The 12,284-nt window shown below is 31.1% G+C and overlaps 1 protein-coding gene across 1 annotated transcript; it reads right to left on the reverse strand.

The window, feature by feature from the left end:
- Nucleotides 1-8,396: 8,396 nt before the first annotated feature.
- LOC111634856 lies at nucleotides 8,397-10,306 on the reverse strand. The gene is made up of 5 exons (XM_023379697.1): nucleotides 10,150-10,306; nucleotides 9,019-9,092; nucleotides 8,859-8,939; nucleotides 8,708-8,776; nucleotides 8,397-8,632 (listed from the first exon to the last, which is right to left on the reverse strand). The coding sequence occupies exons 1-5, from the start codon at nucleotides 10,244-10,246 to the stop codon at nucleotides 8,582-8,584; spliced, it is 372 nt and encodes a 123-aa protein (XP_023235465.1). The 5' UTR covers nucleotides 10,247-10,306; the 3' UTR covers nucleotides 8,397-8,581.
- Nucleotides 10,307-12,284: the final 1,978 nt, after the last annotated feature.

Genomic DNA, 12,284 nt, shown 5'->3' on the forward strand with positions numbered 1-12,284 from the left:
ATAAAAATAATTAAAATAATTACAACTTTACAAAAAGAGAGAAGTTGCCGATCTTGCCCCTATACCCGGGGCAACTTCGTCAATTTCTCTCTTCTTGTAAAGTTGTAATTATTTTAATTATTTTTATTTCCAAACTGATTTTAACCAGTTCTATAGTAAGGTAACATTCCAATAGACAATATGCAAAGCTTTTTTTTCAGTTTACAGCAGTATTTATTACACAAAATTTAAGTAAAGCTTAACATGCCGATCTTGCCCCGGTCTCCCCTATATATAACAGAAGGAAAGTATGGCGATAGAGCAAAAATTACTATCTAAAAATTTTACGCTATTGGACTTAGGGCACGTTAAAACATCGAGAAATGCAAAAAGTTCGAAGGTAATTTCTGTATGTATGGTTGTTCGTGTGTGTTTGCGTGTGGAGAACGATTTTCTTCATCCTGTTTGAAGCTTAATAACTCCTGAGTTAATCGTTGAAAATTTCTGATATTTTAAAGGTGTTTGATTATTATGGGGATTGATGCTATTAAATTTTGTTGGTTAAAGGTCGAGGGATGAGAAGGTAATAGGAATCGTGTTTATCTCCAGTAGTGTCGGAATTAATGACGATTTTACTCGTTATTGGCATGTACAAATTTTTATGAAAGTCATCTGTACTCTTAAAATTAAGCTTTTTTCTAATTTGTATAATGTAATTTATTGTATAATAAAAGAGTTTTTATACAATATGATAATACAGCGCTGTCCAACTGGCGAATAATAATAATAAGCGCAGAGCCCAAACGGTTAGGAGTTGAAAGTTGAAATTTGGTACACAGTTAGGGTACGTCACGAAAACGCACACTAAAAAGAGATTTTTCGAAATTTCTCCCCACGGGGGAGAGGGACAGAATTAAAGCTTAACACTTCCATCAACAATGGAAGTGTTAAGTAAGGGCCGTCCATAAATTACGTAAGGGCGATTTCGGCCATTCCAGACCTCCAACCACCCCTGTGTAAGAAACCGTAATATTTTTTTTGATCCCCCCTTCCCTTCCCTTCCCTATCTTATGTAATATTTTGGCATGATTTTATAGAAAGATTTTAACCAAAAAAATTTTTTTATAAACCCTAAAAACCTTAGGTCCAAAATATATAATTATAATTAGTTAATTAATAAGTACTATTATTTATAAAAGACTTTAGGTGATCAAATTTAAAAATATAAGAATTTAATAAATTCGAATGAACAATTTATTTTAAGAACTTTATTTTTTAACTATTTACAATTATAATTATAAATATTTTGACGTTGATTAATGATNAAATTGTTGTCAAAGTAAACCTTTAATTCTTCATTTGCCAGCTTATTATTAAGATGAAAGCATGTAGCTTCAGTTTTTGTTTTACTCAATTGAAGTCTCCACTGGCGAAAATATTGTCCTAAGGTTGATAAGTCCTCTGTCAGGATCTTTTCAGTAATTGCAAGGTCTTTATGTCTCGTGGCAATCACCCAATCGTCTGCATATCCAAATTTCCTTGCCTTTGTTTGAGGCAAGTCAGCTATGTAAAGACTAAAAAGCAGTGGTGCCAGGACAGAGCCTTGAGGTAGGCCATTATTTAGTTTTCGTATGCTACTTCTCGAATTTCCCATGACAACTTGAAAGGGTCGGTTATTTAACATCTCATCAATTATTTTAACTATTTTTAAGCAGGGTATCACTCGAAGCAGCTTATAGATTAGGCCATGCCGCCAGACAGTATCATATGCTGCAGTGAGATCGATGTATACTGCAGATGTTTTTAATTGCCTTTGGTATCCAGCCTCCACAAAAGTAGTGAAGGCTAGTACCTGGTCTGAGCAGCTCCTATTCGGTCGAAAACCAGCCTGCTCTACCGGAATATTCTCAAAAATTGTATTGCTCAATCTGTTGTAAAGAAGTCTCTCAATGTGCAATAGCAATAAAATCGCATATATCCAGCACCATATTAAAAATCTTGTAAATAAGATAACTTTTATATTTGTTTCTGGCCATACAGGGATACTGTCATACTAGGAAATGAAAAAGCCGACTTTGACGCTAAGTCGGCTGCAAAGGACACTGATTTCGACTACAATCGCATCCCTCTCTCACGTAGCAGCCTTAAAATTATATTCATGACAACGCTATGCAAAAGTGGAATCAGTAAAAGTAGTTGAGCAGTAAAATTGGTAGAATAACAAAACTTTATTTTCTTAGTGTTGAACGTAGGTTCTTATCACTACTTAGAGATTTAACGTTTGCTACTGCTCAACTACTTACTGAACATGGTAATTTTAGAAGCTACCTGACGATGTATAACCGGGCAGAAACTGCTTCTTGCTTTTCCTCTACAGAAAACCTAGACAGCGTCGACCATATGTCTAATTTACGATCAAGATAGACTTATTCTGAAATTAGAAATTTTAACACTTGGTTTCAGGTGGCCATGTCCACTCGATAAGCTTTTTCAGAAACCACTGTTCGATTATGTACAGTTATGTTAAAAATATATGGAAGAAAAGACTATTTCTAATTTCTAATTTTACAGTTTAGTTTTCACTAAAAGCCGAATACTGATTTTATGTTTACTTTGTATCATGTATTTTGGTTTATGTATTTTTAGTGTTATACACCCATAGGAGTGGTGCACCTATTCTAATAAAAAACGAGAGAGAGAAACCACCACACGGCCTTTCTCCCATGACAAAAAATATGTAGAGCGTAATTCTGCTAGCTTTATTAGTCTATCACGTCACACGAGACAACGAGCGTTCTTAATAGAAACCGCCAAATTGAAGCCAAATTCAAAACGCCACCACTCAACGAGATCAAAAAATAAAAATAAGAATATTACGTAAGACGAGATCTATTACTCCCTACCCCTGAGTAAGAAATCGTAAGAAATCCTTGACCCCACCCACCCCAAAATACCTTACGTAATTTATGGACGGCCCCTAACAATGGAAGTTTTAAGTAACAATGGAATTGTCAAGAGAAAGCGACGTGCAAGACGCAGATGCAGTTTTTTTTGTTTTTGCGGGAAATCGAACATATTTTTAGAACCATCTAAAAATCCTCTAATCAGTCTGGAAACAAGGGGACCCAATTCTTGCATTCTGTGAAAACGGGTAAGGTTGACCGTAACGTAATAATATTAATCTTAGTTATCGTTAGTTTTGCCCGAGCAACGCCGGGCCTACCTGTTAGTTGTTAATACTTCACACAAATACTGTCGGTTGCTTTCTAGTTTTCTTTTTTCACTTCTGTTTCCCAAAGTTTACCATGTGCAGATCTTTCAGAAAAACTTTCACCTAAAATTTATTTTTTCTGAGATTTGTGCAGCCAAAGCGTCATGTGAAGGTTCAAAACCCTTTTGTTTTAGAACAGTATCACCCCTCTAATAAACCTCGTAATTAAGTGTAAAGGGAAAAAGGGGACTTCTGCGGTCAATGACCGAGACGCTCTCCTCGAAAAAAAAAGTCAAAATATCAATAAAACAAATCTCCTCCATTTGTTTAACGGTAATTCTATAGACGATAATATCAACAAGACGGGAATAAGAGATGTTTCTTACCTCCTCTTTGGTTGTACGTGACACGTGGTTACAGCAATAAATTGCCTCGTTCGTAGTCAAACGCGACGTTTGATATAACCAATATCTGGATTGTTGACCAGTCTACAGAAATTATTGTCAGCTGAATGTTAATTTATGGATGAGTCAAACCTATAGAAATTTATATTATAAAATCATATCGTCTAGACACCGATATCAATAAATTAAACAAACTTCTCTGTGTCAGTTGTCCGTACTAGCTAGATCCAGACATCAACACATGAACAGGTGTTTTTACCAACGACCCATATTACGGATCGGCAACTTAGAGATATTTTTTTGAATATCTATTTGTATACTCTCTCTCTGAGAAGTCTCTCTCTCGTCTCTTAATTTAACTTAGAGCAGTGTTTTTCAACCTTCTTGAATACGCGACCCCTTTACAAGTTAAAAAATTCTGGCGACCCCCCTAGGGCCATATTAAAACTATATCAGTGATTTTAAAAACTATGTATTTAATTTTCTCTCTGTTGAGACAAATTATTGTTGATTAAAGTGAAAATTTCAGAAGAATCGACAATAACTTAACACACATAAAGTATGAAACTTCCTTTAATTATAACATTAGGCACAGGAAGATGTTGACCTTTTTTTTTCTTTTTAGGATCAAATTTTCAGCTTCTACGTTTCTACTTTTTATTTCTTTTTGCAGATCAGCTCAACACTTTTTCCGCTATCATTTTCTGGGGAGGGCCGTAGTTCTCGCTGAAATTGTAGTTTTTTAATGTAGTGTAGGAACACTTTAATGTAGTGTAGGAACCTACAAACACTTGTCTTTTTCTTTTACCCGCGACCACCCGTGTAAGACTTCGCGACCCCCAAGGGGGGCGCGACCCACAGGTTGAAAAACACTGACTTAGAGAATAGAAATTAGATGTTACATAAGAAAGACGAATCATTGTCACGACGTAGAAGAGAATTTTTGTAGCTCTTCACTTTTGCCTTTGATATGTACAATTTTATAGTTGTTTATTAAACGTGTTATTCTTGTTCAACCTGTGTATTTATTTGGAAACCTGTCAACTTACCCATTAACTTCCCCACTCATTTCATTTTGCCCTCCAATAAAGCCATTCTCTGACAGAGCCGCCGGTAAGTGGGGATAACTAACCCCCTCGGTTCTCACAGTCACATTCAGTCAGAGTCTATAAATTATTAAAGTATAAATTAAGTTAAACTACACAACATCCTACCTAATTAAAAAAATATCAGTCAAAAAATCAGTATATAACATACTCAAATATTTCTGATCAATACAAATATAGGCCTACAGTGTGTTGTCAGTATTCGAAACATTGTCAACATATTTGTATTCTGTTATTTATTTTAAATTAATTTGCAAACAACGAATGTATAGATAATAAAATTTATTCACAAAGCTTTTGTTTGGAAGGAACAAAACCTTATTAAAAAGCGCAATCTCACTATTTTGGAAGGCGTTAGTGAGATTGCGGCTTTATTGGCGGTTTAAAGTCACATGATCAAAAAATGCCAATAACAAAGAGTTAGTTATATGGTCACTTTCTAAGTTGACTCTGCTAATAGCGCAGTCCTGGCGGCCGTCATATGAAACATCTACCGGTAAGTTGGACCAGTTTTTCGATTAATGATTATTTTAAAAGACACTTTCGATTTTTAAATATTAAATGATTAAAATAAGATGTTTGGTTAAACGGAAGTATTTATTTAGGCGCATTCGAAGAAAATGGTGCACAAATTTGCAATTTTTCATTGAAGAAAGAAAGAAACGATTATAAAACCATTCTCTGAAAGCAATTTTAACAAAAATCTCTGTAAGTGAATATGTCTGTATGTATATTAAAACATGAGAAAGGTAAAGAAAGATATTAAAGTGTAAGACATTCAGCGTATATAAATTATATGCACACAAAACTTTTAAAATTCTTTGATAACATTTTATTCTATATTTGTACTATATTGTTCAACTAATTATATATCTACTCTTAATATTTTAAGCAAAAAATATACTTTCTCTGAATTCTAAAACATAACTATCAAAACATACATTTGGTAGTGAACATACCAAAGTATTGGCGAGTTTTAATTATTTAAACATTGATTTCTTTTGATAAAATGGCAGGTACTTACTATAATTATAACTCACACGAAAAAAATTTAATAAGCGTAATGATATGCAGTGTTTAAAATGTTACATTTTTAATATAAATTTTGTGCTTTTAATTCTAAAGCTTGCGTGATTATTTTATAACTATTTAATAACGAAACAGTTTTAATATTTCTTTTAATAAAATTTAATATGACATAAGTACTTTTTGTCCTCTTTTACCACTGGTCATTTCATCTACAATATTTTAAATTTAGAAATCAGTTATAAATGAAGTGAATTAAATGTTACAAATTACACATCAAAAATATTTTTATGTATAATTTATAAAACTTCATTTATATGTGGATGATACATTCGAAAATCTACCGACGATAATAACAAACTATCTATGAAATCCATATTCATGCATGCATATAACGTGATAGAGTGAGAGAAAAGAAAAACATAAGTACTGTTACATGCTATAAGATCAATGCCATGGCAAAGAAGGTTGAGGCCAAGCGTTACATTCATTCATATCAGTGCAAGATTAATAATTGTAATGAAGATTAAAGTGAAAAATAGTTCAAGATGCTTTAAAAATTGTGCGATCGCTTGAATTTTTTTTTGTTATTAATAAATACGTAAGCAGATAGGTTTTCAGATATAATAATTGATAACAATAATAAAGATACTGTTAATTGAATAAAATTGTATTTATTTGCAAAGCATGATTAGACAAGAAAAATTACACGTTTAATTACACAGCTATCCCGATAAGTAATAAAGCAGAATATACTTGCATAACGAGGAAACTCTGCAGTAAAAACCGATTTACAGGTTTGATGAATTTCTTGGAGTCAAAATATCAATAGATGATGGAATTAAATAGAGTTAAAAAAGCCAAACAAATAATTTGAAACTCGTATTTTATTTCTCATTAATATGCAGCTACTATTTTTCTTCAAATATTAACCATTTGATAAGATTGTGTTGTATATAAATTTAGTAACTAAATATGTATTTTACGGTAATAGCTACATAGCAGAATTATCTATTTTTCTCATAATTTTTTATGTTCTGTTCCGCTTACAAACTAATTTGTGTAATATTAAAATATAATTTGTTGAGAGATCGAATTAAGTTGTTTTTTATACATATTTATTGTATTCGTGAAATAGTAAAGTTTGTACATATACATTCACATTAAAATCGTGCCAGATGCATGCAGTGAAGCATGTGCTTCTCTAATTGACATAACGCTAGCATTTTTGTCATATTTTTTAAATGTAAACAAATTATTCATATTACTACTTAATAGAATTAATAAGTAAATAAAATCCACAATTTTACGATTGATATATTACAGTCGAAGTTAAAAGAAAAATATTATTCTGATAGTTCTGCTAAGAAAAATATATTTAATATTGTTGTAATCCCAATAGGAATGAAAATATATTATGTTATCTGGTTTGTTTTCTGAAGAATGGATGAATAATATACAAAGACTATAATTGATTACTTTCTCGGTTGTTATACATAACAGAAGGAAAGTATGGAGATAGGGCAAAAATTACTACCCAACAATTNACCACAGTAGGCTGTCCAAGTTGCATAAAATTGTTAGTTACAATAGTGATTCATCTGTTGCTGCTTTGTTTCCTAGATAAAATCAGCAGACTTGATGGAGCACAAAATTTTTAATTATTCAGTACAACTGTCAAGTTTCTTTTGATATGGATTTCAGTTTCAGAAATAATTGCCTCACGTGGTGCTAAAAATCCTTTCATTTTTTCATTTTGATAAAGTAATCTTCTCGTTGTTGTTGTTGCCACGATTAATTATTAATTATCCTTATTTAAATCGTAGATCAATAAAAAATTTTTTATGTTTTACATTTGTGATCCAAACATGGGAACTAGAGTCAATCTTGTGTGTATTATACGGTATATGTCGTTGCCGTATAATACTAATTTTGCAGTAATAACCGTATAACCGTATAATATTAGTTTTACATTAATTCTATCGGTTTTGAATGAACGACGCTGTTTATTGCAGGTTAATTTTAAGACAGCATGATTAAATTGTGTAAACTAATATTACAGTTATTGTATTTTAACTTCAATATATTGTGATCAATTTAAAAACGAAAATATTTTAAATAAACAAGGTATCTTTCACGTTTAATCTTTGTACGTTTATATTTTTTCTAAGCCTTTTTAATTATTTTTTTTTAGAATTATTAGTGAAACTTTCGTGAAACTTTTTCTATCCAACTACTTCAATTTTCATGTATTAAAAAGATTACAAATATAGAGTATTTGGGATATTTAATTTCGATTTAAGATACTTTTAATATATTGCAAAAGATTAATTTTTTTATTTAGCTTTTGAGCAATACATTCCGACATAATTACATTTAATTTAATTTAACTATTTAAAAGGTATGCATAGTATAATTATAATGATTAAAAATATATATACTTTACTACAATCTCGAACTATAAACCAAATTATTAAATTTTAGAATTAAATTATATAATTTAATCGTTATAAGAAAGATATTATTAATTAATTAAATGTGTGAAGAATAAAGCATTTATTCTCTTCATGCAAATATTTAACATTTACATTCTTAATTATTTTATTAGAATTTCATATGTAATTAATTTATATTATTTTTTTAGATAGGCAGTAATAAAAAATAGGCTAATTCATAATACAAAACTGTTTATTTAAATTTTTCTAAATTAACACACGCTAATTTTAGATTTTGAAAGAGATTGTCAAATTTTCGTAGAATTAATTACACATATTCAATTTTAAAAAATTCATGGCTCAACATTGGGTAAAATAATCAGCGACGAACAATCACAGATGACTACGTTAATGCTTTTTCTAGTCAAGTTTGTCTCTGACACATTGAACTACCACAGCTAAATCTACAGTCTGAAAATATAAAAAATGCAATTAAGTAAATTAAATTAAAATAAAATTTTGTAATTGTTTTTATTTTCAACTTACGGGTTCACCCAAGTCAGCTACGTTCAAATTATTCAAACAGTCCTCATGCGGTGATACCATTTCTATAATCTACAATATAGATATTATATTTATTATATTTTTGATAATTGTAAACGCTGATATATCAATTTATTTGTCTAATTATATTTACCTCATTTATTGTTTTTCCACACATTCTATTCATGACGTCAACAAAACTATCTTCATTAAAACATTGGGCCATACCTTTATACTGACAAATTATATTTGAATATTAATATTTGTAAGCTATAACTTAAAATTTTATTTAGTTACACTAAAAATATGCTTACTGTATTTCTTTCGTCGGATGGCAAATTATCCTCTATACAATTCCAAGTAATTCTTCTAATCCGTTCGGGAAGTCCTGAAAAATAGAAGTTTAGTGTACTTTACTTTTCTATATGCAAGCTGTGAGAATGTTTTATTCTCTCCAAAACGAACATAATTTAGAGTAGAGTATTCTCCTATAATTTACAATTTAAGGGTTTTCTGCTGGTAAAAATATTAACTGCAATATAAACTTATCTAACTTAAAACAACATTTTTGTGCATATACTAATTTATAAAATATCCAAACAATAAACTTATTCTTAAAACAATTATCGCATATAGAAAATATTGGCTACGTGTTCCATTATAGCTGATTGTGTGGGATAGAATGGAACATTGTACAAATAATGGTAGGGACTATATGGAACAACTAAAAGCATCAAAAATTAAGTGAAATTTTTTATTAAAATTATTATTATTCAGTGAAGTTATGAAAATTCCCTTTAATCATCCGATTTTCGTATAAGGACTTCAGCATCAAATTTATAAGTAAGAATATTAGACTCGTTTGCGACTGTCAAGACATTTAGTTTTGTTTAATTCCGTTTAGTGGCGCCTGATTCTATACAATGTATGGGTCTAAATGCATGTATCAATTGTTTTTAATGGTGTGACGTTTCTTAAGACTCTTTTCATAACGCCCAGTTTGCAGAAATCTTATGTGTTAATGAAAATGCCTGCCTCGTTATAATAACAAACACGATCTTTACGAAACTTCGGTAACGGAAGGTTCAAAGGATAGAAAATTATAAGTCATAACGAAGCTAATGCGTTAATTGAAACGTTACAAAAGTGGCCAAATTTAAAACGTTTGCATCGCAATAAAAACCATAACAATTGTTATGGTTTCTATTGCGGGTAAAAACAATTGTTACGAGTCCTAGAAGAAAAGTAAATAAAACAGTTTTTAAATAAATGAAAGAGAATTGTCTGCGAAATTATTTCACCTGTTGAGTTTCTAAAACTTATCATATTTTACTTTTTCTGAAGATGTTTGCTGACAGTGTTCCATTTCGTCCCGTGCTGCGTATCGTCCCATTCTACCTTATATTTAAAATTTGAGGATTAAATAGGAAATCTCTAATACTCACTACAATAGTCATCCAAACTTCTCTTCTTTCTGAAGCCATTGATGCAACCTAAATTGCATGCGATCACTCCTAAAACAAGCAAAATGCACACCTTCATTTTTCACTTCTTGCAAATGAAGAAATAATTTTTTAATCAACTGATTCTCGGTTATTTATATTCTATCCAGCAAATGCTTACAGGAAAAGCAATTAACTTATCTTTTTTATAATAAAGGAAACGTTATAAACGCCGTTTCCTTTTCACTCTTAAAAAAATTGCGCAAATTCGNAACGTTTTAAACAATCTAATCGAGACGGGTTGATAATAATAATACTGTAAAAACAATCAACGCAGAGCCGAAACGGTTAGAAGTTGAAAGTTGAAATTTGTTACACAGTTAGGGTACGTCACGAGAACGCACACTAAAAAGGAATTTTACGAAATTCTCCCCTAGGGAGAGAGGGACAGAATTAAGGTTTCGACAATGGAAGTATCAACAATGAAAGTATCAACAATGGAAGTGTTAAGAATGGAAGTGTCAGCAATGGAAGTGTTAACAGTGGAAGTGTTAAGAGAAAGGGACGTGCAAGTTTTACCGACGCAGATGCAGTTTTTTTTTTTTGTTTCTGCGAGAAATCGAACATTTTTTAACCCATCTAAAAATTTTCTAATTAGTCTGGAAACAGGAGGACTTAATTCTTGCATTCGTTGAAAACGAGTAAGATTGACTATAACTTAATAATCTTAATCTTCGCTATCGTTACTTTTTGCCCGAGCAACGCCGGACCTATCTGCTATTATAAGAATATATTTATATTCTTGAATAGCCTCAAAATTATAAAAGAACATGCATATATTGTTATCGAAGATATATATAACAACAACAATAACTATTGTTTTGTTAAATAATAACTATTTCTAGCTACAAGTTATTCATAAGCAGCATTACGTAAATACAGTAGAACTTCGATTATTCAGACCTCTATCATCCGGATTTTCGATTATCCACATTGTTCAAAATAAACAAAAATTTTACGAATTTGCTGATTTGCACTTGGTGAATTACAATACTGTTTATGTACGTGATGGAATGCATATCTTTTTTTATTTTAACAACGTCTCACCCAGCACAGTGGTCGTAAACTCTTAAATATATTTTGCGTCGTAATAAAAATATAATTTGACATACGTATTTATAAATAATTTATATTCAAATTACATCATTTCTATGACCAAGGGCGGCGTATGGGCAACGCGGGCCACCGCCTATGCCTCGCGGTCCGAAGGGCCTCGCGCCTCGAAGGTTTATGCATTACTTAAAAGCCGCGAACGGGACGAAAAAATTTTACTCGTCATAAAACGATAAATAGTTGTCAAATTTTTATTCACAAAAATGCAGTTTCAACTGCTTTATGTTTTATAAAATCGGTCTTCTTGCGCCATCAGAGGGCCTTTTAAACAATAGGTAGTCTGTTAGCGCGAGTCACTAGTAGTCCAAATTCAATACGAACGTTTGTTTCTTGAAAATTTAGTCACGATTTAAATACAGTACTGTGTTTATTTTTAATATTACCGATATGTCATCGAAAAGAAAATGTGCTGTTTCTGTTTAAAAAACTGCAATGTAGCACAGTAATCAACACATGGCATAACTCATTCATTTATTTCAGCTTTTTGTTGAGACGCGTTTCTACACATGTTTCGGGCTCTGTTTTTGCCCCTCCCCTCCTCAGTTAACTAAAACATATAAAAACTAATTATATACATATTATAACCCGACATATGAATTAAAAAACGACAAAAATAAAAGTATATTTCGTTGGTATATACAAGTAAGACATAACATACCATTTTCTAAGTAAATTCCTTCTCTGGATGTATTTTTTCCTTTGAACGGGAATCATACTCTATATACTTGATTATTTCAGATACTAGGTTGAAGATTTAATCTTACTTCTTCATGCTTCAGACACAGATTGTCCTATTTAAACTCTACTATACTTTGAAGACTATAAAAACAACACAATTAGTGTACTTAACATGTAGGTATTAACAATATACAGGATTTTTTCTTACGTACTTAGTCACAGTAGAGTTCTTGAGGTGTCACAAAGGATTACAATGGACATATGGCAGAGTTCTTCTTTTTCCGTAT

This window comes from Centruroides sculpturatus, unplaced genomic scaffold (genome assembly GCF_000671375.1).
Source record: "Centruroides sculpturatus isolate CEXI.00-Female unplaced genomic scaffold, Cexi_2.0 scaffold918, whole genome shotgun sequence".
Taxonomy (NCBI): Eukaryota; Metazoa; Arthropoda; class Arachnida; order Scorpiones; family Buthidae; genus Centruroides; species Centruroides sculpturatus.